Below are 27,179 nucleotides of genomic sequence, written 5' to 3'. Positions count from 1 at the left end.
GGATGATCTTTATTGCCCAAGAATCCACCTGAGAATGAAATAGCACGGCACAGCTCATCCAAACAAAGCTTATTTGCATCTTTAAACATCTCTGTTGGCGTAAGACATGACGTACAGTATATACAGCAAAAACGTACAGTACATACATTTAAACCGGCATATGGCTGCCATCATCTTGTCACAAAAATATGCACGTTATAGTGTCACGTTACCTTGAGTGAAATAAGGAGCGAGACGTGGGCATTTTATTCACTGTACTGAGATTCCTTCAGAGTTTAATCCCTTCATTTGACGTGTGCGGAAAAAGACAAATTTCAGATATAATTACTCTTCACACAAAACACACTAACAGATTAACAGAGCCTCCATCACCGGTTTCCCCAAACTTTTTGGCTAAAAGGAAAAGTAGTGCACAAATTTCATCCTACACATAGACTTCTACCATTGAAAGGACATCAAATGCCTCCCTTATCCAGATTATACAGTATGGCAGCCGTTTTACATAGTTAAAGTTATATCTATGGGTCTACAACAACTCTACGACATATGAGCTTCAAGTATGTACTCCAATTCTAATCACGTTGCCTTGAATGTCATGATATGGTATGCGTGGTATGTGTCAGTGCTGTAGCAGAGAAGCTAGTAAAAAATTATCTTACAATGGTATCATTTAAAAATCTTTTAAAAAATTATTACCCACTGTAATTGCCTTAATCTACTCTTCATTAATGCCACATTAGTAAATAAAAAAAACAGCAAACGAACAGAGACACTTTGAAATAAATATCACTTTGCTGTCGTACACCTGTACCATGACATCAGGTACTCTTTCCCTGAAATGTTCTTCAAAGATCAGGAGGCCGATTATTGTTTTATGAGACTCCGACTGCTCACTTGCTTCCCTTTAATCGTCTATATATGAATGAAGTGGATAGATACTTTTGCGATACACAACACAGCAGAGATGCAGGTTTATGTGAATGTTTTACAGGCCACATTATATTATTGTGGACCTATGCTGGTATTATTCATTAATATGAGTCTTTACTCTTTGGCAAGACTTACCTGTTAGGAGACATTTACCTTCTCTATACAAAAAGGACAAAGAAAATCAAATCATTTAAAGGCTCTCTAAATGCACTAGAATGCAGATTAACAGGCTTCAAGATGGACGAAATAATCCACGAGGATCTTCAAGTATCAGGTGGTCTTTTGACAAAAGGAGCTCTACTTTTGGCATGTAACTGTAAATAACTCTAGAAGGCGATTTCTTCTGCTCGTATGCTGCTTGTCCGTCCGTCTTCAACCTTTGAATCGGGTCAACACACTTAGAGGAGTGTCACAGCCGTCTAAGATGCTAAATGCAAATTAAACCCGCCGCATTCGCTTCCGTTCAAACTTTCATTGGGAGTCGGAAGGGTCTTGCTCTAAAAATGTTCCAGCTGCTTCCCTACAGAGCGCCTGCAGATTCAAAAGTTTACCGTCAAAGCTGAGATGGACAAATACATAGTGTCAAACCACACCATTACCCGTTATCCTTCACTTCCGGTCGTCCCGACCCCGGTTTTGGGGGTCGGGACGAAGCTGGTGGCTGTCTGTGTTCGGGTCAGGCCTTGGCCTCCAGCAGTTCGAGGAACAGTTTGTGCATGGGCACGCGGCCGTCCTGTTTGATGCTGCAGAAGTGCTGGACGGCGCGAGCGGCCGTCTGACGGAGGAGAGGCAGGGTCATGATCAGTTTGCCGGCCCTCCTGGGGTCCTCTGGGTGGTGGGTGACCTCGTAGTCCTGCAGGGCACCGTGGAGGACGTCCTGGAGTCTCTGAACTGCCTCTGAGTCCTCAATTTGCATGGAGTCTATAAGGAGAGATGGAAGTGGAGGTAAATACGAATCAACATCTTAGTCTACAGCTAAGCTAGCTGGCTCTGCGATGCTAAAGTCAGGCATGCTAACACAGGCATGCTGGTATTTACCATGTTCTGCACCATCTTAGTAATATGTTAGCATTAGCATTGCTAACATCTTCAGTTTTGCAGGTATTTGCTCATAAACCAAAGTACTCAATAGTTAAAGGGTTCATTCTCCGAGGACCGTGAATGTCTGTACATGATGTTGTGGCAAATGATCCAATAGTTGTTGAGATATTTCAGCGTAGACCAAAAGCGGTTAGCGGTCCAGTCAACTGACCGACCATCCATAGAAATCTGCGCAGATACGGAGCCAGAGAGCCCGATCTCTGTAATAAGTAACTTCATACCTGAGTTAGCAAGCGCAATAGCCTTCAGGACCACGAACTCCTCCTTCTCCAGCCCCATGGTTTTATACTTCTTCACCAGCTGCAGGATGGCGTTGTTGAGGTCAAGCAGCCCGGCCAGCTTCGACTGCTCCTCGTCCATGACGTAGTCCTCGGCGTACACCAGCTTATCCTCCAGGGCCAGCGAGCGAAACACCACCCGGAGAATCAAAATCTCCATCCAGCCGCTCTGCAGTAAACTCATCTGGTCAGCCAGAGAGAGGGAGGGGAAGCCTGGAAAGATGGGAGGATAACAATGGACCCGTTACTGGGATGCAGAGAGGGAAGATTTTAAAGGGAAGCTCCACATGAGGAAGCATTTTACACATAAAGGCCTTTACCTGTCATACAGTCGTAACCTGCCTGTAAAAACAGCTAAATATGGTTTTCGTTGGCTTTTGAGGGAGCTTTCTAAAAGTGCGGATGACAGAAATGTGAAACCTGCTTGATAAATCAAGGACATGCATCATGGGAATTGTAGGATCCAGATTATTGAAGGCTGTTGAACATGAATGATTCCCCAAAATTGCCAGCATGCTTAGAAGATGCTTGACAGTTGGATTAGAAGGTTGATACCTGTCTCATGTCTGTGCAGCAAATATGAAGCTGGAGCCAGCAGCTGGTTAGCTTAGCTTAGCATTAAGACTAGACTGTTTTTTTTTTTGTTTTTCTGGACTGGGTGACAGCAAAGAGATCAATAAATTCCTAATTTTTAGAGGTGTTGGTAGGCGGATTTTGTCAGTGGTTGACAAAATGTGAAAATAATAATTAGTATATGTTATAAGATCACTGATGATACAGAATATTCTTGCAGCAGAGTGTTTCAGTTGCAAAGGGCAGAACAAAGGACAGAGGAGTGAATGAGCGGTGAATTTAATTACACTCTGTTGGACACACCCACTTTGATTGACAATTACACCCCACAGGAGCCTGATTAAACCCGCTCACGTCCCGCACATAAACCTGCATACACACACTCACACACACGTTTACTGTAATTAAATAGATGATTTTACAGAGCGAGGGGAGGAAGGGGAGGCGTTCGTATTTTTGACACCATCAGTGATTGTTATCAGGATCCATTGCTCTTTACAATCACCACGGGGACGTCAGTGGCGCCCCTTTCCCCACTATCGCTCCCTGATTGATTGGAAACGCTGCCTGTGCACAATTTCATTGGTCGATAGGGATCAGTATTCTGGCACGGCACCATCGATCAGGGACGGGGACCTGTGTGAGTGTGATGAAATCTCAGGCAACATATCGATAGATTTTAAGGACATATACAAGTTAAACCTTCAATAAAGAGAAAAGGCCACGCTTTATTTTCCAAAGCGAAGGGCACTGAGGGCAATAAGGAGAGGGAAATTGCCTTGCCAGTGTTAGTTTTATCATATCAACAACAACACGCAGCCAGTCACACCACAGTTGCTCTTGCACGCACACACACACACACACATTTGACAGCCAACTTGCAGCATGGACTCAAAAAGGCCAAAAGCAAAGAGGGCAGTTGGTCTTTAGCCAGCTCATCTGCCAGTCTGGCCCTCAGACTTCAGACCACATCACTGTCAATCTGCCTGATAAGAGCAGACACAGAGGAGGGGGAGCAGCCAGGACAGTAGCCCCATCACACTCACCTCCCCCTGGGCAAAGAACTCAGATGGCCCTGGCCACTTTGCCCAGGACCCTGGTTCTCCCAGCGATGGGGGCCGTGTGGCCTGCCACTCATCCAGAGCTGATGTGACATGGTCATTACGCTGCTAGGAGGGGGCAGTCTTTTTTTTCTATCCATCTTTGTATGTCTCTTTTATCTACCTTTCCTTCTTTGTCTCCAGCCGGTTGAGACGTCTTGGTCTCTTTTACCTCCTCAACCTGTTCCTTGAATGATGCCATTGTCCCTTCATCGCATTTTGCCTTCTGTCTCATGATCTCTGTCATCTCCGCTCAAGTCACTCTCATTTGTTCTTCATCCTTTTTCTTGCTCTGCCTCTCCCTTTTCTCTTTTTCTTTCTTTTTTTTTTATCAGTGATGCCAACCAAAAACTCCACGTCGCTGTAATGACATTATTTTCCAGTGTGAGTATGTTTGCCAAAACGTCCAACCAGTTTATTCAGGTTCAGGTTACTTTTATTTGTACCCATAGGTTGATTTGGTTTGGAGTCGGCAGGTCATCCATCTCATGAATAATTATGATTTCCAATTTATCTTCAGAATAGATTAATGCCATTATATTTCTGACCAAAAAACGAACCAGAGGCTAAATATTATATATTTCATTTTATACTGAAATCCTTCACTGATCAATAAAATAAAATGTGACTAAATTTCTTTTGACTTAGCTGATAAAATCTTAAAAGTAAAAAAAATACTCACCAGACCTTATCTGAGCATAAAATAATGTATTAAGTGAATGTTATTTATAACTGATGAACTTCATTATCGATGGATTGCCACAAATCTGTTCTATTCATCATAACAGGAAGAGTTTGACATTTTAGGAAACATGCTCATTTGCTTTCTTGCCAAGAGTTAAATCAGAACATCGATACCACTCTCATATCTGTCTGTTAGCCAATTAGCTTAGCTTAGCATAAAGACTGGAAACGGGCAAACAGCTAGCCTGGCTCTGTCCAAAGATGACCAAATCTACTGGCACCTCTAAAGTGGTGACTTTGCGACAGCCAAGTCCAGCAAAAGGAAAAGGAGAAAGTTTCAATGTTTATGCTAAGCTAAGATAACTGGCTGCTATAGACATATACAGTCAAGTATAAGGGTGATATCAATTTGGTCATTTAACTCTCGGCAAGAAAACAAATCAGCATATTTCACAAAATTTTACCTTTTTCTGTAAACTAGTGTGGGCAGACTATGGCAGCAATGTCATATTCATGTTTGTTTTCATACGGTTATAATCACCTGGAAATAAGAATCATTGTGTTTTCATTAGCTTAAAATGAGCTCTGTATGTCAACAGAGCGTCCTCTTCCACAGAGTCCGCCATGTTGCACCGGCATGTTTCTACAGACAAACCAGATACTGACTCTGTGTACGTTCTCCTACATGCTTGGAGGGGGGGGGGGGGGGGGGGTGTTCAGTGGTTCAGTGGGATGCAATTCGCAACCTCACCACTAGATGCCACTAAATCCTACACACTGGTCCTTTATCTAATGGTTTGAACAGTTAATCTCTTTATTAGTTGAGCAGAGAAAAAGTGCCCTGACTGTTTTTGCAATATAGACATGTTGCCTCATATTCCATGTTATCAAAGAAAAAAACAGTTTGAAGTAGTCAAAACAACTTAAAATGTTATCAACAACCTTTCCTTTATCTTTAGATGAGAGCATTCAACATTAAACTGACACTAATGGACAGTAACAGTCTGCCTGCTCCTGATCAGGTCTTTAAAAGCCCACAAGAAGCCATTTATGTGCCTCAGCTCGCCTGATGGAAGTGCATCTTTTGTTGCATTTCATTTTGTTTTTTGTGACATTTCAAAACTTTTAGTCAAATTTGCTTGACAGTTGGATGAATACATGGCTCCCCGCCTCCCTCTCCCCCCTCAGGTGGGTGTCTGCTGTGTGTATGGCTTCCTCTCACCGCTGCCCCGCTCCCCCAGCCAAACCCTCCACTGGCAAAGGGCTACAAATACACCCATCAGTCGCACTCTGTCTGTCTCGTGCTCTGACAGTAAAGAGCCGCTACGGGAGAAAAGAGGCAGACAGCAACAGCCCGGGGGTGGGGGGAAGAGGAGGAGGAGGTGGAGGAGGTGATGCTCTTCCTCCTTTTCTAACAGAACAATGGAAACGCTGATGAGGGACACCAAACACTAACACACACTCAAATGGTTGCTTCATATCCACTGTGTCGGAAGAAATATGAGGACAAATATAGTAGAGATACAAGCACACACACACACACACACACACACACACACACACACACACACACACACACCTGCTTTGTTTGTTTTGTAAGCATTTCAGAGACAAGACATCAACAAAAAAACCCAGGTGTTTTCCTGGTGATGTTTTGGGTGTGGATAACCACGGCTGATAAAGCAGCTTCAGTTAGAGGAAAAAAGACGATAAGAAAACAGGACAGAAATCAAAAGTGATGACAGCGCCTCGAGTACGTGGATCATTGCTGGAGCCCGTATCTGTACGAGGGTACAGGGCATATATGCAATTAATAGTTTAACTGCCTAACATCCGGTTTTTCTATTTCATTTCCCTCCTAAGAAGCTTTAAGGTTGAAAAATGAGATTATTCCACCCTGTGTGATTGTATCACATCTATTATGTGCACTGTGTCAATCAACACCCCATTAAAGTTATATAATGTTTACAGTAAAACATTCACATGCTTTTTATGGCTGCATCAGTGCTCATTTTATACGCTTACCTTCAAAATCCAGCATTACATATTTGCAACTGCAAACTGCACATTTGAGGAGGTGGAAGCAGCAGATATTTGTATTTTCACTTGACAAATGGTTGAAATGATTAATCTGTTAACAAAAATTTTGTGCAAGTGCTGTTTGTCACTTGTAAGTGTCATAAAGGTGTCCAGAGCCAAGTATCAAAAGCAGACCTGCAAACCTCTGCTGCCACCACGTACACTGACATCCGCCAACATAGCTGCATACCAGCTTTTTAATCCCACTAATCTGTCAGAACGCACTTCCCCTCTCCTTTCCACCCTCTCATCCAAAGGAAAAAAAAAAACTCTGGACATCCCTTCTGCCGCTCCTGTGTCAGAGGAGAAGCTAAGTGTGGTCCAAGTGTCAGGTGGATTTCCGTAATTCAGAGGCGGCCACGGCCCAGGAAATGAATTAAAACGCCCAGGTGGCCCCGCTGGTCATCTGGTTGATATATTAGGAACACGCAAGGACACGCACACACACTCGCGGATGGAGGATGACTGACAGATAACACACAGCAGTGCCAACACGGCCTCTCTCCTCTGGGCATCCGGCGAGTGTCTTGGCAATCGCAAGTCACAACAATCTCCTCCTCTGATCTGATTATAGACTTAATGTGAGCTAATGTGTGCGGCGGATTGTGTGAGCAAACGACTGACTGACTGACTGACTGACTGACTGACTGAGCGAGCGAGCGAGACCCGGGGTTTCACACCGAGACGTACCTGGGATGTGTTTGGCCCAGCCGATGTTGACCACCAGCTCCCTGTCAGCCAGGTCACACAGCGTGGTCAGAGCCTTGATGTCGCTCTCAGGTACAGTGGGGTCCGGCATGGCGAAGATGCCCTCTGGCTCGGCCACCAGCAGCAGAGACACCACCTTGTTTTCCACCACGCCGCCAACAGTGACTGAGAGGGATGGAGCCAAATTTGATTTCTATTATTAGAAACAACTTTATTTGATTGTACACAGATATGACTATTCAAGCTCACAAACTGAGTAACATAATGATATATATATTTTTTAAACTGTCCAGTGAAAACCACGTATCTCCAGATTTGGATCTGCAAAAATGCATGGTCCTTCATTACAGGGCTGTTACGTGGTTTTCACAGGACAAAAACTATAGTTGGAATAGTAATGAGCAGATAGCGGCTATAAAAATGATCTAACGCTATGACAACATGGACAGCATCATGTGACCGTTGCAGGCCACGACACAGATAAACCCGAGCCTCTGGTAGTCCACTGACACAGACTGACTGCAGTCGACGTGAGCTTTAGTCTGCACGCTTACATGTTCTTTTCTGAGGCAAGGCATTCTGTGGGTGCAGATACGGGCTGTTCTCGGCGTCTATTCTCCTCTTGTACTTCTGTCTGCCGCCTCGAACCCGGTCCAGACGCACACCTACACAAACACAAACGCAGGACCTTAATGATGCATTTGCTGTAAACAGTCACACTCTAAATATACACACCAGTGTGACCTACTATAAGTGCTAAATACCAACAGTCCCATCTGGATGCATACATATAGGAAAGGTGCTTATATCAAAAATTCAGTCATTTCATTTAAAAAGTAGTAGAATTATAGTAAACTTGTAGAAACGAAGGTTAAATAAATCTGTGGATTTTGGAAATGAAGGAATGTAATTGACCATATTTCATTAGTATTGATGAAAAGAGTAATTTCTGCACACTGACTCGACACAACAAACGTATCTGAATGGACGACCTGTCAGTGTCACTCAGATCTGCGCTGGCTGAAGAGCTGGACCAGTTTGGAGTCGGTGTGCAGAAGTTACTTTCTGCATCAGTTGAGTGTTTGACACAGTTCAAACAGGTAGTTAACTTGTCAGAAAGAGGCTTCACGTGGAGCTCGGTCAACCATCGGGACGTTGCCCAATCACCTGCTGCCATGTCTTAACGATCCCAAGGAGACTGCACAGGACACGTCTAATGCCGGCACAGCAGCACGCATCCTGAAACATGACTCCCAACAACTGCAAGAGTGGCCGATGACAACTGCTCATCTTAACGAGCATTGTGGTAACCTTGTCACCATGCCAATGGGGATTTAAGAGTGTGTGTGTGTGTGTGTGTGTGTGTGTGTGTACAGGGGGCATTTAGATAAGAAAAAAGCAGATTGGATTCATGTTCATAAAGGAGAAAACACACATATTGAGAGGAACAAACAGTCACAGAGTGCATCTCTAAAGAAAATGTGTGTGCGTGTGTGTGTGTGTGTGTGCGCGTGTGTGTGAACGTGACTCAGGGAGCCTTTAGTCTTGGTGTTGGGTTACCTGATCCACACAGTGTAAACGGCCATAGCGGCCATGGATAGATCTATAGCAGCACTCGTGTCTGAAAGAGACACTCTGAGGGTATTATTTGCCAACTTGACACCTCACGGCGATACTCCATCCCCTTGAGCCTGCTGCCTCCTGCACTCATCCTTACTTGCGCATCCACGTAAAATAACACAATGTCCTCTTAATCAGACATATAAAATGTGCAGTGGGGTTGTATCCGCTTATGGAAAGGTTCTTTGGTTTGAAAAGCTATTTTGAGTCATTTCATAGCGAAGATATTGCCTTCACAACAGTTTTATGGGCTTTCTGCTTTATTAATTAATGTACCGTGAACAGAGATAGGAAGTTGGAAAGAGAGGACCACTCATAACAAAGTGATGGTGTGAGAATGTAGTCTGTGACCTTCACTGTAAGCCAGCTGACTCTTACATGAGACAATTATTAAACATCACACTCAGGTGTTGTATCATATAATAAACATTTGAAAACTTTTGAGAAATAATTTAAATGTGAAACCAAGTTTTCAGGGGCTTTAAGTGTGACGTTTGAATCGGGGCTGGATGAGAAATCCAATTAATTGGATTAGCTACATTGTGAATCTGATACCACGCTGATTGGTCCTTTAATAAAGGTTTATGACTGTTGAAAGTGGCAGAGAAAAGCTAGCAGGTGGATTTAAATTGAGATTGGGATTTTTTCTTTACTTTTAAGGGTCATGAACTAAAAGTGTCATGAATGAAATTATAACAACTACTGAGCTCAGATGTGAACAAAACCATCCCGGAGCAAACTCCATCTGCTGATGACAACAGAACAGAAATACTGTTAATAGTTTGAATCCCATTTCATTTAGCTTGCTGTTACATTACAAATAATGAGATCAAACACAAGTTCAACCAACCATCAACCCCACTTCAGTTCAGTTATTAAACACTGTGTTCATCGGTTTTTAAATTTATAGAAGAGGTTTAAAAGAAAAACTCGATTATTATTTAAAATTCAAACATATCATATTGGGAAAACCTTCAACTGGGCCAAGTCAAGATGAAAATGATTGATTCAGAAGCACTGAAGCAAGAAAAAACAAGCCCCTGATTTAATTTAACAGGAACGTATGATTTAAGAAGCACAAATGACTGAGAAAGTGACTCAGTGAATAATGAATATGGAAGATGTGTTTGAGAAAAGGTGCATTTTAGTTGATGGGGAATTATAACGACATCATCAAAATGCATCAGAAGGTCAGTTACCAGCGTTACATATATGCATGTGTAGCATGCACGCTCGAGCATGCATGCATGAACGTATAGGTGAGTGCATGTATATGTGTAAATGTGTTTAATAAACATAAGTGTGTGCAGTTTGTTTAGTTTCTCATTGCAGATTGTCTTTATCACGAGTTTACTTGAAAGCAGCTAAGTGCATATATGAGAATGCAATTGAAAAAAATAAAGCTTAAAAAAATAAATTCTTTTCATATATAAAATAATTTATTTTCATGAAGAGAGATGTGACGAATGATCCTGGCAGTGATTTTATCTCCTTCATACTTTTGGGCGGCACATTTCCGCGATGGTAAGATGTGAGTTTCAGGGTTAAAAGAATGAAGTGATGAGCTCGCATTCAAGAAGATGAGTGGGATATTGAAGAAGGGATTGCCCAGGTAAACTCCCCCCCACCCTCAGGTGACGCCATGTGGGGCAAACAGTGGGCATGGATTATCCTGTGGGCGTAGGATGAGGGTGCGTACGTACGCGTCGTCAACAGATTTGAAACAAACTGTTGGCAAACACCGGATTAAATCGCAAGAATCTGGCTGTTCGATATTGTTTGAAAAGCGTGTTTTATACGGGCGCATCTGTGTGTGTGTGTGTGCTCGGATCTGACAGTTATTCAAACACACACATCTGAGCTAAGTGTAACTCTTCACAGTGGAATGTGCTGACAACCAAAAGGCCAAGAATAGCTTTGGTGGATAACAGACACACACACACACACCTCCACCCGGTCCGTCTGTGCAGCCCATCAGAGTTCGATAAACACGGGCCGCTCAGGCATTGATCTATTTTCTGCCACTTTCATCACTCGGCTTTCTTTTGAGGGTGTCTGGACCTTCACATGAGAGGCTTTACAGGTTCCCAAAAGGCACACGGCGCAGCAGGATCAGGAACATGGAGATCAGCCACTGATCATCAGCCCCCCCCCCCCCCCCCCCCACCTCCTGCCTCCATCACTGCTGCTGCTGCCACCGCCAGCATGTGTCCAGCATAAACAATCCCACGCTTCTCAGGTATTGTGACAAACGTACGCATGGCTGCCCCCAACGCCACCGTGGCGCTGCTCCTGGTTGCAAATGAAAGGGATTTGGAAAGTTGGCAGCCATGCACGCACACAGTCCCTCCGTCCGTTCTGTTCTGACGCTTTTCTCAGAATGCAGATTAACGCACCTGAGACCAAATAACTTCAGCCAGCAGGAAGCGGGGATGAGGCGGTGAAGAAGAGACAAAGAAGGAGACGAAGGTGCTTTATAGAGGAACTGCTGCACCACTGACCACATTTCTTCAGGAGCATAAACCCTTTAAATACAGGATCACACAGTTACGTCTGTATGATACATTAGATTTTTAAGATACTGCACACATTTTGCTAACATACATGTTTTTACTGCCCTTAGAAGCAGCACCAACTGCAGAACTGACCCCTAAACAGGGCTTAATCAAATCCTGCCCGGGGTCTATATGTCTTTTAGCTGTGTATTTAATACGGCTCTGACTCTCCCCATTAAACCTCACAGCTCCTCTGTCTCAGCCTTTACTGCGGCCTCTCCGGGGAAGAGGGGCATTACGAGACACGGTGAAGCGCGTTACGAGGGCGCTTACGACTGGAGTTACGAGGGGCAGTTCGCATTTCACGGAGGTCCAGGAATCCCACAAGGCATCTGGAGGAATTTACGAGGGGGGAGGGAAAGCAAAGGGGGTGGCGAGAGGGGGTGGGGCTGAGAGGCGGCCTGGGACGCTGTTGATGCCCCTGCCCTATTAAAAGCGGCTAATTTAGAAAAAGGGCAGACACGCACCCGCTCACAAAAACACACAGAGGTGTGTGCATGAACGTGAGCGCAGGCAGACGTGTTTGAACAAACTCATATACGCAAACTGATGCGCGTGTAAAGATGCTATAATTCTGTGTATCCATAACTCACACACACACACACACACACACTGAGGAAGACTCAGAGCAGCGATAAACAGACGCTGGAGATGAGCAGGTGGTATTAAAGGATCATTCCGGTTTATTACAACTGGGATCTTTCCCACTTCTGTCGGTTGTGACAACATTATACTTATGAAGGTAATTGCTGAAATCGGAAACCAACAAAGTCTGACAGAGCGAGAAAAGAGAGTCAGACGATCGCACGGGTTGTAAACAAGTCAACAATTCAGCCACATTATGAATTCATTCGGAGGTGAAACCAAAAGTGAGTGCATCCAAGTTGATCTTGCGGTTCATTTTCTCTCTGGAATAAGTTAAGTTGGGGTTGAGGCTTGCGTTAAGGCTAAGCTTTGCATGAAGGCCTGGTCACACCAGCATTTAAACCAGCAAACCTTAAAATCAAAATCAAATAATTTTAAGTTCAACTTCATGAACTTTGTCTTGCATATTCTCCGGAGTTAGCAAGCAAGCATCTCTTTCCTTTTCAATAACTCTTCCATGAATGAAACGATGCCCTGAGAACAATCAAATGCTTCATCGTTACAATCCCTCAGTCCACCACACACGCACGCACGCACACACACACACGTTTTATCTGCTCTCCCCTCTTTATTATCATCTCTTGGCCCCACACAGCATGAGGCAAGTGGCCGGTACAGTAGGAGGTCGCTAATGTTTTCCTTTTTGAGTCACTTCTAAATCTGGACAATATGCCACCACGGAGGCACACAGTCAGACTCCAGGAGCACCTGACCGCTGTCACTGACTCTCCGTGTGCTACCGACACATGCCACCGCGCTCTGTCCACATTTCTGAGCGCACATAATGAAGTTTTGCACAGGAGAAATTAGCTGCACAAGAATGTTAGAATTTGAAAAGTTGTCGCTAAAATTATTTGCCGTATTTTCTATATAAGAAATTTTAAAAAAAACAGCTGTATATCACATCGTAGTAGGATGAGTTGTGTCGTTTGCTTGTCCCTTTCTAATTAATCCCCAAATGTATCTCAAACTTTTTAAAAAGTCCCTACATTTCATTTAAAAGGAGCCCCTAGCAACGGCTCGCTCCATTATCCCACTAGCTCCTGCAGTGTTGAACACACACACACACACACACACTCTGGCAGATTTCCAGAAGCTATTTTGGAGGAACACTGGTGAAGCAAAGACTGACACAATCGAACAGTTAGCGGCCCTCTCCACCCCCTCAAAGACGCAGCTACGCATTGTTCGGCCCTGTGTTTACTACCCATACACGCACCCACACACACTCATCACAGCTGGCACTCAGGGGCGGAAGTTTAACTGTCAAAAGTTTTAGGTTTCACTGGAGTCTACAGAACCACAGTACATGCCATCAGGTGAGACACTGAGACAATCTCAGCTGGTTATCAGTGTATTGTTTCCTGGAATGCACAACAAAGAAATTGCAGACTCGTGTTAGCCGTCGCTCTCCGGGTGCCTTTTTTTTCTCAACTGTCTGAAGGATGAGGTCTGAACTTCTGCCAAGTCTGCCGACCGATCAATCCTGGAAGAAGCGACTCAAACAATGATTTGACCCAGCCCTTAAAGTGATTTTCTGTGTATAGCTGACCTTCTCTCAACATGCCCACAGCCAGACATTTCACAAATCGACAGGCCTGGCAGGATTTCCTCCTTCGCTTGGTGATTTCACATTCATTGGACGCCGGGCAGCTGTATTCAATGTTACCTGGAGGGAAGAGAAAAAACATGTTTTTTTAAGTGGAGCAGTAATTCAGTATTATTGTTTCTCATCTCTTCGTTCAATTCTGATAAAACTCTCGTGTTGAGATTCACGGCTCAGACGTCAAAACTTACATTTCATTAAAATGCGTCACACACGAGATCTTAAAGGGATACTCCAGTGATTCAGCAACTTTCATTAAGTTGGGGGACTCACGAGAGACAAAAACCTACACTTCCCTTAATGCAACTGGAAAGTGGAAGTCCTCACTCCAAACTCCACACCTCCAGTTTTTGTGACTCAGGCTTTATGGTTTAAATTTGTAATCTCAAGCAGTACCTAAGATGACCCTGATGACATCATCAGGGTTATTTTGCCAGAGATGACAAAGCTCCCTTCATCGCTACCGAAGACATTAAATGATTGTTTTCACGGGCTGTGAAGTGCTCCTCGGGATGTGTAAACTGGACTTCACGTGTAGAATCGCTGGAGGTCACCTTCATATTCTCGAGAATAAACATCCTCATTAATTGTGGCTTTATCGCTCACAGTCAGTGTAGCCACATTGAAAAAAAACACGCTCCCGACACCTAATTGGGAGTAAGAGCCATGGCAGCCAAATATGCACGCTAAGCCCGATGGCGATCGGCCAGTTGCAGGCACTCTCAGCTGCCACCCTCGATCACAAACAGGAAGTAGCTGATGAGCCAGACATCAGATCTCCCCGTTTGATCTGACAGCCTCTGATCCTGTTTGCCCTTTGAACCCATCTAGAGTGGCCAACTTCTAGAGGCCTAAACACAGCGGAGCCTGCCAGGTCCTTAACCTGGGCCACGAGCCGACAGAGCGCAGCTCTATCCTTATAAAACCCAGACTCTGCACGCTGCTGGCTCTCGCCACTGACAGATTTCAGGGCTGAAGCGAATGCACACACATTCAGCACCATATGTTATCTGAAGATTTAAAGCCTGAACTCAAACATGTTGACTATATACACGATGCTCCGTAAGTAAAACCCCATATCAGCTGTTTGCAAACAGGTCTTTGTTGTGCAGTGTGAGAGGCAGGAGGCTGAAGCTGTGAGCTAACTGATTGAGGCATGTTTATACCAAAACAATCGCTCAGGGAACGACTGCATCTGCACCGTGTTGCTCGTAAAACAGGTTTATATGACACAGGAAGACATTATCAGCCATGCACAATAAACTCTGTTACTAAGTATAAAACTGAGCATGTTCCTGTAGTGAGAGTGTGTGTGTGTGTGTGTTTGTCTCGCCCTTACCCTGGATGGTTCTCTTGAAGAAGGCCTTGCAGGCCTCACAGGAGGCCACGCCGTAGTGGTAGCCCGAGGCCACGTCGCCGCACACCAGACACAGCCGCTTGGCCACCGTGCCCAGCATAAATTCACACTTCACTGGACTTTCCTCCTCCACAAACCTCCTGGACAGAGGTGGAGAGACAGAGAGGAAGTGAAGGGAAGAAACTAAGAGGACCGTGCTCAGATAGTAACATCTGAAGTGGGGTGAAACACACAAAATAAGGGACAGCGTAGCGCATACACCAACCTGTTAGTTCCGACGTTGTTGGCCAACCCCGCCGCATGACCGTAGAGGCCCGGCGAGTCCAGCCCATTGCTGTGGTTGTGGCCTTTGATCAGGGGCCCGTAGCTGGAGTTCGTGTCCGAGGACGAGCTTCCGGGGCTGGGCTGGGCCGGGCTGACGTCGCCCTGAGAGCTGGGGCTGGGGCTGGAGGGCTCACGCTTTATCGTGGAAGGACAGGCGGGGTCTAAGCCCCTCACTGACATCCTGTCGAGATGTCTGGAGAAGAGAGAGGAGAGAGGGGAAAAAAGAGGAGAAAACATATTAAATTTGATTGCATATGCACCTTATTGTCATACATATTCATAATGGTGAGAGATCTGACTTTCAGATGAGCTTTATATTAGGAGTCACCTTGGTATTGTTATTAATATTAATTACTGGAAACTGACCTTCAGGCTGGCAGGCTTTGATTATTTTTATTAAGTCAGGCATCATTTACACAGATAGTAATCATGTAATAAGAAGCTTGGAAAAATCACTACCATGATTAATTTATGGTTACATATATATTATTTATTATACAGTATTTTCACACCACATCCAGAAACACAAAGGCACAGGAAGCTCACATTCTTTCAACTACATCCTTTTTTTCTCATCAGTATCACAATGCCGCAACAATCTCCACATCTCCACCTATCCTCGTTCATGCGTCCATCCATCCCGGCCCTATCTAAACCAGCCGTTTGTCATTTCCCACATATGCAAAGCTGCTGTCCATTACACTGCTTTGTTTTCAAAGAAGGAGATGACTTAAACAAACCTAGGGAAATAGCCAAACCAGCAATCATCCGCGTCATCATCGCCATTATGTTCAATCCAAACACGTCGCCTCTCTCTCTCTCGTTTTTTTAACCTCTCTCTATTGTCTTTGAGACTCATCACACCTGTCAAACACTACAGCCTAAAACAGCAACAACAATGCTACAACAGTGTTTTTTTTTTACTGTTAGGAAATATTAGAAATGTGGACACATGATAAATGAGTTCAGTGAAACATGAACAAATGCTTCACAATGCAATAACTGAGATTAAATGTTGGAAAGCCAATTCAAAAATCCCTAAAAAGGACACTAAAGACTTCCTGTTGACAGCTATCTAAATGTTTTTTTAATGACATGACACATGTCCCTTATCTTGGCATTGATGACATATTTTTAGAATTAGTTTCTAAGAACGCCTCCATTATAACTGCTTGAAATAAATCTTCTCCCAGGCCTGCTGGATTACAATGTGACCGCAACAGACTCTCTGTCACCGCGCCGAGGAGAAAAAAGCAGCTGAGGTGTACTGTAGGCTCACTGGCATGTGATCTGCGCTCACACACACACACACACACACACACATCCTGAAAACACACGCTCACATCATGGCGCCGTTCAAGCGCGGATGTAAAAATAAAAATCATAGACAGGCTCCCACTTCTATGCATACGCCTCAGATTCACGTGGTGTTGGAGCTGCCCGCGCACACACACTTACACACACGCTTACAGACACATTTTAAAGCAAGTGTCTTCATAAACGCCCCGACACGTACTCGCATGCAAGTGTTCGCCGCCGGGCCGACTTTAAAAACTCTCCGTCGCGCGCTTCCACGCACAGAGGAGTAAACACGGGCACGCGCTCACCCGTGCGTCTTTCCCACTCTAATCTCGGCCCGGTCAGGTGGATCAAAGTCAGTCTGTTTCCTGTCATGTAAATCAGTATTTTCTCAGCCACAAGTCATTTGGTAGGCAAAAAAACTGGCTGCTTTTAACCACCCCCAGAGAAAACCATGGGCACGCGCTACTGACCCCTCTACAAACCCACAAAGACAGACATGCAGACGCAAGTTCAGGGACGGACGACGAGCAGGGACGCCACAGGAGGCGGCAGAAGGCGCTCCTATGAGAAAGCCAAACAATATGGAGCAACATAGTCACAGCAGCTGCTGCCTTAAAGTATTAAAAGTTGCTATGGCAACAACTGACACATTTACACCTTACAAACATGTTATGGCGAACATGCTCGCAAATGTTTGCTAGCTACACATCCATTAGACACAGAACAACATTAGCATTTGTTTGGAGTCGTGTTTCCGGTCACATGACGTGTGTAAGTCCAACATTCGCTCTGCTTTTAGCTCTGCTTTGGTCCCCGCCGACTCCAGAAAGACATGTGCGGCTCTTTAGCTAGATGCTAGTACTACGTCAGCTAGCTAGGTGCTGATTTTTCCTGTCTGGTGCTTTGGTGTTGGGCGGGTAGCGTACAAAAGGTTTGCCCGAGCTATTCCTCAAGGTCAACAAGAGCGAATCAAAACGCTGCAGGCCGTAAAACCAAAAACAGTTAGCCTGAGGACGCTAAAAAGCGTAGTTCTCTGTAGGTTTGTCACTACAAGTGACCCCTTTCACATTACACTGAGTTATTTGTTCAGTTAACATAGAAACACGAATGAGTGCAGCTTTAAACATTTTGAGAGGCTTTTGTTGAAAGAAAAAAGGGTTTGTAGAAAAGTACGCCGTCATCTTCCACATTCCTGAAGGTACCTAATCAGCACTGGTGTTCAATACCCAGCTCTAGTCTCAAGGCCCCAAAGTTTACCTGAATAACCAATAAACAAGATGGCATTTTGAATCCACCCTCCTTGTCATCTCTCACCTTGGAGAAACGGCACAGTGGAGAGATTTCAGTTTCCTTTTAAAGTGACTCACTGGTTTACTGGCTGGCTATCTATCACAGGCGTCCATATTGCTGTGTCAAGTCTCTGACAGGTACAGAGTGAGATATTCTTTGTGCTCTCCCATTACAATGCATCACGGAGAGGAAGAGGAGGAGGAGGAGGAGGAGTTGGGGGGAGTCTTGGCGTTTTGCTTTCATAATAAAATAACATTAGAGTGGGGTGATCAGATGTGATGTAATATTCACTCTGACAGATTACTAATCTACAACTCCGCATAAAAGCCCATCAAAAGACGGTTGGTGCAGCTCCTACAGCGTGCAGGAGGGATAAATCAGGGAGGATGTGTGTGTGTGTGTGTGTGTGTGTGTGTGTGTGTGCGCATGCATGTCTGTGTGTGTGTGTGCGTGTCAGTGGGTATTCAAAGTTATCATACCTTATCCCCTTTGTGTCCAAAACAAGCCTAATGGCACCTTGGCAACAAAGGCCAAAATGCAGCATGAAACGACAAGGAGACAAAAAAACACAGAAGAAGAAGAAGAAGAAGACGAGGAGGAGAGGCGGGAGGAAATTACAAGAGAGGCAGACAGATAGAGGGAGTGTGAAAAGACCAGGCAGGGACAGAGGGAAGGGGGCAGTCCTGTGGCTCATTAACCTGGGGGGTGCTGAAAGAAAAGAGAGAAGGCAACACTCACTTTCAAATGAGCAGAGTCATAATGCAGACAATGACCCAACGGATGAGGGAGGGAGGGAGGAAAACAGCAAGGGAAGGAAAAAGAGAAAATTAGAGGGAACTGACCAAGAGATATAAAGAAAATGGAGTGAAGGCAAATCTACGGGTTATGGGGAGATGGGGAAAAGGTTCAAGGCGACAGAGATATTCCCTGCACTGTCCCAAAACCAACACAAATATATCTGAGGTCCTTTTCGCTGACCCTTCAGCTCTAACCCCAACCCCGAGGAGCAGTTATGTAGGTCAGTGGGGTCTCAGTAGGTTTTTTTTTTTTTTTTTTTTTTTTTACTAATGAGCCAGTAGGAGATGAGCAGGGATCAGTAGCACCCGCAGCCGGCCGTAAGAGCCTTAGTCAGGCTTTGGACGAAGCTGTTAGCAGGGAGATGAGGTGCCTGTGGCTGGGGCCTGGACCCGCAGGCTCTGGAAACATGGATAGCGTGCCATACAGGGGATCATGATCATTTCTCCCACTCTTTATCTGGCCGCTTCTGTCACCAGCAATCAGCCAACCTGTACATCCGCATGTCTTCTGCCTTCGCTGTCTTTTTTGTCCCTGTCTGTCTGTCTGTCTGTCTGTCTCTGAACTCTCTTTATCTCTCCCTGCTGGGGGAAAGTTAATTTCAGTCCTAAAATGCTCGGTGTGATGTGCTCTCAGAGGCCAGTGATTACGCCGCAGCTGATAAAAAGCGCAGCGGTGATGATAATGAACACAATTTTTTTTTATGATTACAGAAAAGAAAAGGCAATCAAAAAGCAGTCTCGGGGTAATCAAACAGCTGCTCGGCACATCTCGTCGCAGGCTTTCATTCGCTTTTCCTCGCACCAAACTGATCTTACCCACCCACCCTCACCATCAACACGCAAAGAGGCCGGGCAGCGACGACCGTAAGCAATGCAAACAAGCCTTCTCACCTCAGAAATGCTCATGGAAACTTCCCCAAAGCACAAAGGGGGAGAAAAAAAATATTTGAACACTTATTTCTGTAAATCTGTTTCTATTATGTATGGAGCTGAAACCATCAGCCAGTCACAATCAACCTTCATGGACTAAACTGGGGGGATTTTCCTCTGTTTTCAATAATTTAAACTGAATATATTTAAGTTCAGGACTGTTGGTTAGACAGCACAAGCAATTTTAAGACGTCATCTTTGGTTTTGGGAACGTGAGATGAGCATTAATTAGTATTTTCTAACATTTTATAGACTGAAAATAACTGTCAGGGTCATCCGTAGTAAGTCTGCAGGCCTAAATTTACACCAGCTTAATCAAGGTGGGGGGAATTTGTGCATTATTCTCAAATAAAGTGCAAATTGCAACTAATGAACGAGCAAATGTTAAAGTAGAGGTCAGGCTTTCCCACATAGATACAGGGGATAGTCATGATGCTGAAGCACAGCAGTTCAAATACTTGTGCTGTCCTTCCTCCATCGCGGTTGGTGGTCTTGAGTGTGATGGTTCTCACGCTCCAACTCTCCTAAAGCGCGGAGAAATCTTTATTTCGAGCGCACAGATGCGTCATGGATGAAACTGATCCTCTGAAGTATTCAAATCGACTTGAAAACGAAAAGAGCGCACGAACGGCAGATAGCGAGGAGCAGACACCCGCGAGTCACGAGACGCGCACGTAGCGTCCCACAGATCATATAAGGGGGCGACCGGTCATTATTCCTGCAGCTTTCGCCCTCGGCTCAGTTTGCCATCACACCTGCGCGGCACTGATTTCCAGAGTACAGTCATTTAGCAGAGTGGAAGTACTTACTCTGTCTCAGAGTGGTAGGTGAAGCACTCTGGGAGGTAGAGGTCGACTAAATCCATGTGCGCTCTGCCACCATGCTCCGAGGGGGAGAAGAATGTTGTGTCCGGGAACGCGTGTTCCTGTCTGCCTGCCCTCCTCTACAGATTTTATAAAGCTGTATCTCTCCCTGCTCTGTTTGTCACTTTCTCTTTATTCTGCCTCCAAACTTTGTCTCCATCTACTGCCCTTGTGTCACACTCTCAGCTCCTCTCATTGCCCCCTGCCTGCGTCCTCCTTCCTGTCATTCACACTTCTCTCCGACAGCCCCCGGCCGCTGGCCGCCTTTGAAGTTCCGACTGTTGTGACTGAGGCTGGCTGCTGTGACAAGGGTCTCCGAGCAAAGCTGGCCCTCATGAATACCCAGCCATATCATTTGAATGGCCTTCCCCCGGAACGCTGAGCCGGCAGCTGATTGGCTGCCCCCTGAGCCTATTAGAGCCGGCCTCTCACTGGGGCAGGTGGCTGACAACAGAGGATGTTGAGTACTTCACAGGTTTCAGTTCTTAGAGGGATCTTTAGGCCTGTATGGAAATGTGGAGCAAGAATTATCGACTAATCGCAGCAGATTTTGTTTCAATCATAGTGGCTGAGAAAAAACGGACAAATAATTATCTGTATCTATAAGTGAATTAAAGGATAACATTTAAACCTTTTTCTTATTTCCGGCCTCAAAACACAGCCATCTGAAACACCCTGTTGTATGATCATAATCAATTCAAACCAGAATTTTGTAAAGGAGTGTGTTTTTAAAGAAAAAAGTGAGAATAGAAACACCACCATATGTCTAATCCTTTAATAATGGATTATAGTTATTAATTAAGCATCTTAAAGGAGAAAATGGCTTGTTTTTCCTTGTTTCATATCATTGTAAATTCAATATGCTTGGGTTGGGGACTAATGGTCGTACAAAACAAGCATTATCTGGGGATGTGGAAAATTGTGAATAATATTTTTCATTTTTTTCACAAAAAAATTCATCAAGCGATTAAAAATAATTATAAATTGAACAATAGCGTGGAAAAAAATTACTTGTAGCATTGCTCAGAGGTGAAAAAGATCTTTGGTGACAAGAGTGAGGTCAGATAATGTGGGAATGCTGGATATAATGAAAGAAACCATTTCCTCCAGAGATGGCTCTTTTAAAGTCGACGCCTAAAGTGAAATCAGTGCTGTTCCACACAGATATGACGTCCACACTCAGAAACACACACGCACATATGTGTGTTAACCAGGCCTGAACTGACTTCCTGCTACAGTGCTTTTATCTGTTCTAATCAGCTATGGCTATGTGCCTAATGTGATGCTTTTCGCCTTTTGCTGACAGCACACACGTGCACGCACATTGAGAAGCACAGCAAGTCGTGTTTGGCGCTCGAAAGAGGTGGCCACATGCAAAACAAGATACGGTATAATGGAAAACACAAGAAAAGTGTGTAAATTAATACTGCCCTTACTTTATGCCCATTAAGTGCTATATCAAGTTGCTGATAATGCAACCTGATTTGTTTGAATGTTAGAACAATGCACACTGTCATTTCTTCAGTGAGAGTGAGGCTACAGTGAGCAGCGCAGAGTTACATGAGTCTTATGCAATCTGTTGTCACTACATCCTAATCCACTTAAACGACTGACAAACACGCCAGTCTCTCAAAAATCACTCTTTATGCAGATGCAAAGCACACATTTGTACACATAGAAAAAGAGCCTTAACATGTGTTTGGCCATGTTAGTGGTTATATGTAGCTTCTTGTTTTCCTGTCCAAGTTTGCTGAAAACGCACCCAGTGTATTTTAACATACAGTGCTGGAAGAACAAGATAATTTCCAACCAAACAGGCCGAAAATACTGGAGCATCAAAAATGTACAGATGTCAAAGGGAGTTTGGTACACGGAAGCCTCAGAATTTCTGCTCTTTTCTTTTCCATCTCGGCCTGTCTCTTCCTCTCTCGTCGACATGACGCTGCGCTCGTGCTCCGATCTGACCCTCGCCGAGACCAATCTCCACAGGAATGAAATCACCTGCACTAATCTGTGGCTCAGATAAAGGCCAGACAGCAGACTGCATGGAGTGGGCCTTATCTCATTATGCACCACGTGAAACGGTTCGCCATCAGAAAGACACGCCGCATCAAAGCAGCCACATACACAGACACGCTGCATGTGTAAACGAACATATGAGAGCAAGCACATGCAAACACAAAGGAGAGTGCACATAAAAACCCATAAAAGATAAAGAGAGTGTGATTTCTAATGGTAGATAATTTTATCTCAACCATAAAATACAAAAGGCCAGACACTGAGTGCTACTATCAAACCTCCTGAAGTTAATGTATCACATAAAACATTATCTACACTGAGAAATTATCTTTTATAAACCATTTAGGAAACCGAATGTTGACGTTAAAGCGAAGTGGCCCTTATCGCTCAGGGGCTTTTAGTTTGGCAGCTGCCATCAATGCGTTCTGCAGTCGCTCAAACAAAGCTGAGGAGGGTTTTTTTTCATATATTCACACAGAAGCCAAGTGCAGGTTGAAATTAAAACAGAGATTAATACTTTTATCAGTGGTTGATATTTTCCTTGGCACCAGCTGAGTGGTCTTGCCACACACCACAACAATAGTGACGCACACTTGAGTCAAGTGGACCGCCTGAAGGGCAGAACGCTCCGGAGCCATTTTTTTTCTTCGGATCATTTCCTAGTTTGATAGAGCTTGAGGTTGTCTAAATAAAAAGGTTAGAGGCTGAAAAGACGTTTCAATCGGTTGATTGAACAGCTATCATCACGCAGGCTCAGAATAAATCCAGATCAGCGCTGCAGATTTAGTTAAATAACCCATCATATTTTCAACAACACCGTCCGGATTGCTCCAACGGGATGAACTTTAAAAGCTTAGTCATCAGCGGTTCAAGATTTTATGGCCACATCAATACAAAGCTACAGGCATACCCGTCAGTCTCAGTTGTATTTTGTGCTTAGTGCTACTTAGCGAATGTTAGCATGCAAACTCTAAACTAAGTCAGCTAACATTACCTGCTTAACATCGGCAGGTTAGCATTATTATTGTGAGCATGTTAGCATGCTGATGTTAGCATTTAGTGCAGCCTCACAGGCCTGCCAGCACGGCTGTAGACCTGCAGTCTTGTTTTATTCAATTGCTGATTAAAAAACATCCTTCACAAATTCCTGGAAACCAAAGTAACATCTTCAATTTGCTTCTTTTGTCCAAATAACAGTAGGACAGGAGTTTTGGAGTCATTGAAACTTCCTGTTGGATGTCAAAAATGTATTTGGATAAAATATAAAAAGGCACAAACAGGCAGCTTGTACAGTTCTGATGAAATAAAAACCTAGGGGGCTTCTAGAAAAAAGTCAACTTCAAACAAACAAAAACGACAAACCCGCCGATGACAATTGACAAGTAAACTGAACAGAGAGGACAATGACGTGAAGCAAAGCAAAATCCAGACATAACAAGCGATGGAAACAAGCCAAATGCGGCAAATGAAATTGAACACGCATGGCTGCAGTTACACAGGAAAAATATATATTTTTACACTGCCGACGCCGAACCGAGGACAGGAGCTCAATAGCTGCTCCAGAGGGGCGCTGCCTGTAACACAGCACCCAGCTGCCAGCTATTGACCCCACACACCAGATGCATCCCATTTTCTCTGAAGAAAAGGGAAAGTACGAGTGAAGCAGACGCCGCGTGTGTGTGTGAGTGTGTGTGTGTGTGTGTGTGTGTGTGTGTGTTCATCCCTCTCTCCTCATCCCTAAACTCACAGCCACCAAATCTCAGCCTCCAGGGACAGCTGTCGGATTGACTTCCAAAACTGGACAGTCACTCTGCAACTCCAACCCCCACCGCGCAAGCACACACACACACATTAGCATCAGCCCTCAGATCTAGTGAGTGTAATCTGCTTAGTTTATGCCTGACTCGCAGTCATCCATCAATTACTGAGACAGAGGGAAAGACTATTGACACTGTGTGCAAACACCATTGTCTCGCTGCACCAACACAGTACCTTTCAGACACTTAAATGCTTTACAAATGGAGGGGGGGGGGGGCTGCAAGTGAGATGGGAGACTGAGAAAAGGAAGAGAGGGGAGAAGGAAAATAAGATGCGAAACATGAGAGAGATATGACACAGATATGGAACGGTATGATGTGTTTAAATAGGTGGATGGGAGGGAAATGATGGACTGGCTGACAGATGAGCAATTGGAAATAGGATCAGTTTCCCTGTATTGATCTGTAGCGCACTGTACAGGGATCAGAGGTCACACACTCACACACTCACACACACACGTCCATGGTGGAAACCTCAGCGAGCCTCTGGGAGAAACTTAAAGCGACATAACCACTGAAATGTCACTTAGAGCTACTGGGACCTGCAGCTGCTATCCTCAGAGGGTCAATGTTCTTCAAATGGTTTTCACTTATCTGGAGATCCTGTGGTCCCACTGGGGAGGAAGCGAGTCAGTGCTGGGAAATATATGTGCAGAGGAAGGCATTCAGGAAGGCAGGGTTTCATTAGGACTAATTTGGGATCATTTTTATGAATATTTGAGACTAAATGCACAGAGAAAAAACTGTGCAAATGCAGGCCCTTATAATTGGTTTGCATACCCTAATAACTTAGGGGCTGGGCTGCCCCCTAGTGGACAGATTTCTTTAACATTCAGCTTTTTACAATGCAGCATCTTGCCTGGAACTGACCACAAGCTTGATAAGGGCTGATTATTCAAAAGCACTGTGAGGACTCTCATGGAAGTCTAATGTGACTGACTAAACTGTTTACCATGATTATGGAGCGTGCTCAGAGTTGAGTACATTTCATTGTTTCCATGTTGTCTTCTGGCAGGTGCCCATCTGGAGCTTCTTAGGGTGATTATGTAACCAAGCCTCTCCTAACAACATAATGTGGATTACCGCAGCACGACCCCTTCGTATTCTCTACAGGCAGCGCTGGATTAACCGGTCAGCCTCTGGTCTGCAGCTCTGACATTAGCCGCGGGTCACCCATGGTGTTTTGAATTAGAACGGGTAAATGAGGGACATCTCGTGTCTCATCTGCCTCTGTGTGAATGTGTCCTTGAGTCTTGAGCCGTCCTGTGTGTTTGTGAGTTCTGTCTTCTTTCCAAGTCTTTGTGGTGCAGGGGTGGTTTGTGGTCCGGGTCCAGCCAGTGCCTGGTGGTGCGCGTGGTACCTCTGATCCATGTTTTTTTCATATATGTTTGCACTTCAGAGATTTATGTTATCATTCTAATTCTTGACGATGTCATCTTGGGGTTTTTCATTGATGTCTGCAGATCCTGAGAGATCCCTCCTCTTCGTGCTTCCCTGCTGTAAGGCCACTTTGTGATTTGCAGTGGTGGAAAGTAACTAAGTATGTTTACTCAAGTACTGCACAGGACAATTTTGGTACTGTCTATGAACAGTTTGGCCACGGAGACCCTTCTCCTCTAAAGATTTCAGATGGTTGCAGTTAAAGAGATCTGTGTTTAGCATGCTACATTAGCTAATTAGCAACAAATGCAAAGTATATCTAAGGCTTACAGGAGTGTCATTGCTAGTACTTTTGCAGGTGATTGGTCATAACCTGAAGTACTGGACAAACTTCATGTTTGACCTGATGGTGGCGCAGGAGAAAAAGTTTAGAATACAGAAAAGTTGATACACTTCATCCTCTGGGGAACCTGAGCGTCTGCACCAAATTTCTTGACAATCCATCCAATAGTTATATTTATATTTATATTTATATAGATATTTCTGTCTTGACCAAAGTGGCAGGCTGACCTCACCATCCCTAGAGTTGCTAGCATGGCTAAAACCAGTAATTAGGCTACACAGTTTTCTCCTCTTTGCTGCACAATTAATCATCTCATGACCCCCAGATCTATCTTTTGACCCTTTGGAGGGACCTGATCCCCAGGTTGGAAACTACTGGACAAAACTGTTTTACTGTAGACGAAGTAGTTAAAATCAGATCCACCTCAAGCAGGTGCAGCAGTAAAATGCTGCTTACACATTGTTGGATCAGGGTTAACAGTTGAAGCTAATACACCATTATTATCAGTCACAGGGGGCACCGTTCTGCAGAACGAGTACTTTTACTTGCAATATGCAATTACAGTATTTTCACATTGTGATACTGGTAAATACAAATGACTTTACTTGAACACATGTGGTTCATACACGTTTTCACACGTTAACCCTGCTTTACACACACACATACAAACACACACACACCTGGTTCCCAGACCTTTCGTAGGTGAGGAGCCACCGGTGCAGACCCAACACACACACAGAATCCTGGGAGTCAGCACCATACACCTACTGCTGATGTCAGGAACTATTATACACACTTTCGCATAACCACACACACACACACACACACACATACAAAACAGTACACATTCTATCTCATCATATCACTTTTATCTCCAC

At 44.5% G+C, this 27,179-nt stretch overlaps 1 protein-coding gene across 4 annotated transcripts in view; it reads right to left on the bottom strand.

Annotated features, from left to right (window-relative positions):
• Positions 1-27,179, bottom strand: part of LOC121621661 (estrogen-related receptor gamma-like) — a 28,432-nt gene continuing 1,253 nt past the window's right edge. Inside the window, exons 1-8 of one of the 4 annotated variants that reach the window (XM_041958209.1) lie at positions 20,689-21,039; positions 15,502-15,753; positions 15,219-15,376; positions 13,826-13,942; positions 8,008-8,118; positions 7,436-7,618; positions 2,253-2,522; positions 1-1,851 (exon numbers count right to left, since the gene is read on the bottom strand). In XM_041958209.1, coding sequence (XP_041814143.1) covers positions 1,607-1,851; positions 2,253-2,522; positions 7,436-7,618; positions 8,008-8,118; positions 13,826-13,942; positions 15,219-15,376; positions 15,502-15,753; positions 20,689-20,744 — 1,392 coding nt within the window. In that variant the 5' untranslated portion in view covers positions 20,745-21,039 and the 3' untranslated portion in view covers positions 1-1,606. Of the gene's footprint in view, positions 1,852-2,252; positions 2,523-7,435; positions 7,619-8,007; positions 8,119-13,825; positions 13,943-15,218; positions 15,377-15,501; positions 15,754-18,176; positions 18,258-18,631; positions 18,736-20,688; positions 21,040-27,179 lie in introns of those variants that run through there. The other 3 variants (XM_041958208.1, XM_041958211.1, XM_041958210.1) reach the window with 3 other exon arrangements.

Source organism: Chelmon rostratus, chromosome 18 (genome assembly GCF_017976325.1).
Source record: "Chelmon rostratus isolate fCheRos1 chromosome 18, fCheRos1.pri, whole genome shotgun sequence".
Taxonomy (NCBI): domain Eukaryota; kingdom Metazoa; phylum Chordata; class Actinopteri; order Chaetodontiformes; family Chaetodontidae; genus Chelmon; species Chelmon rostratus.
This window is presented reverse-complemented; position numbering and strand designations above follow the sequence as displayed.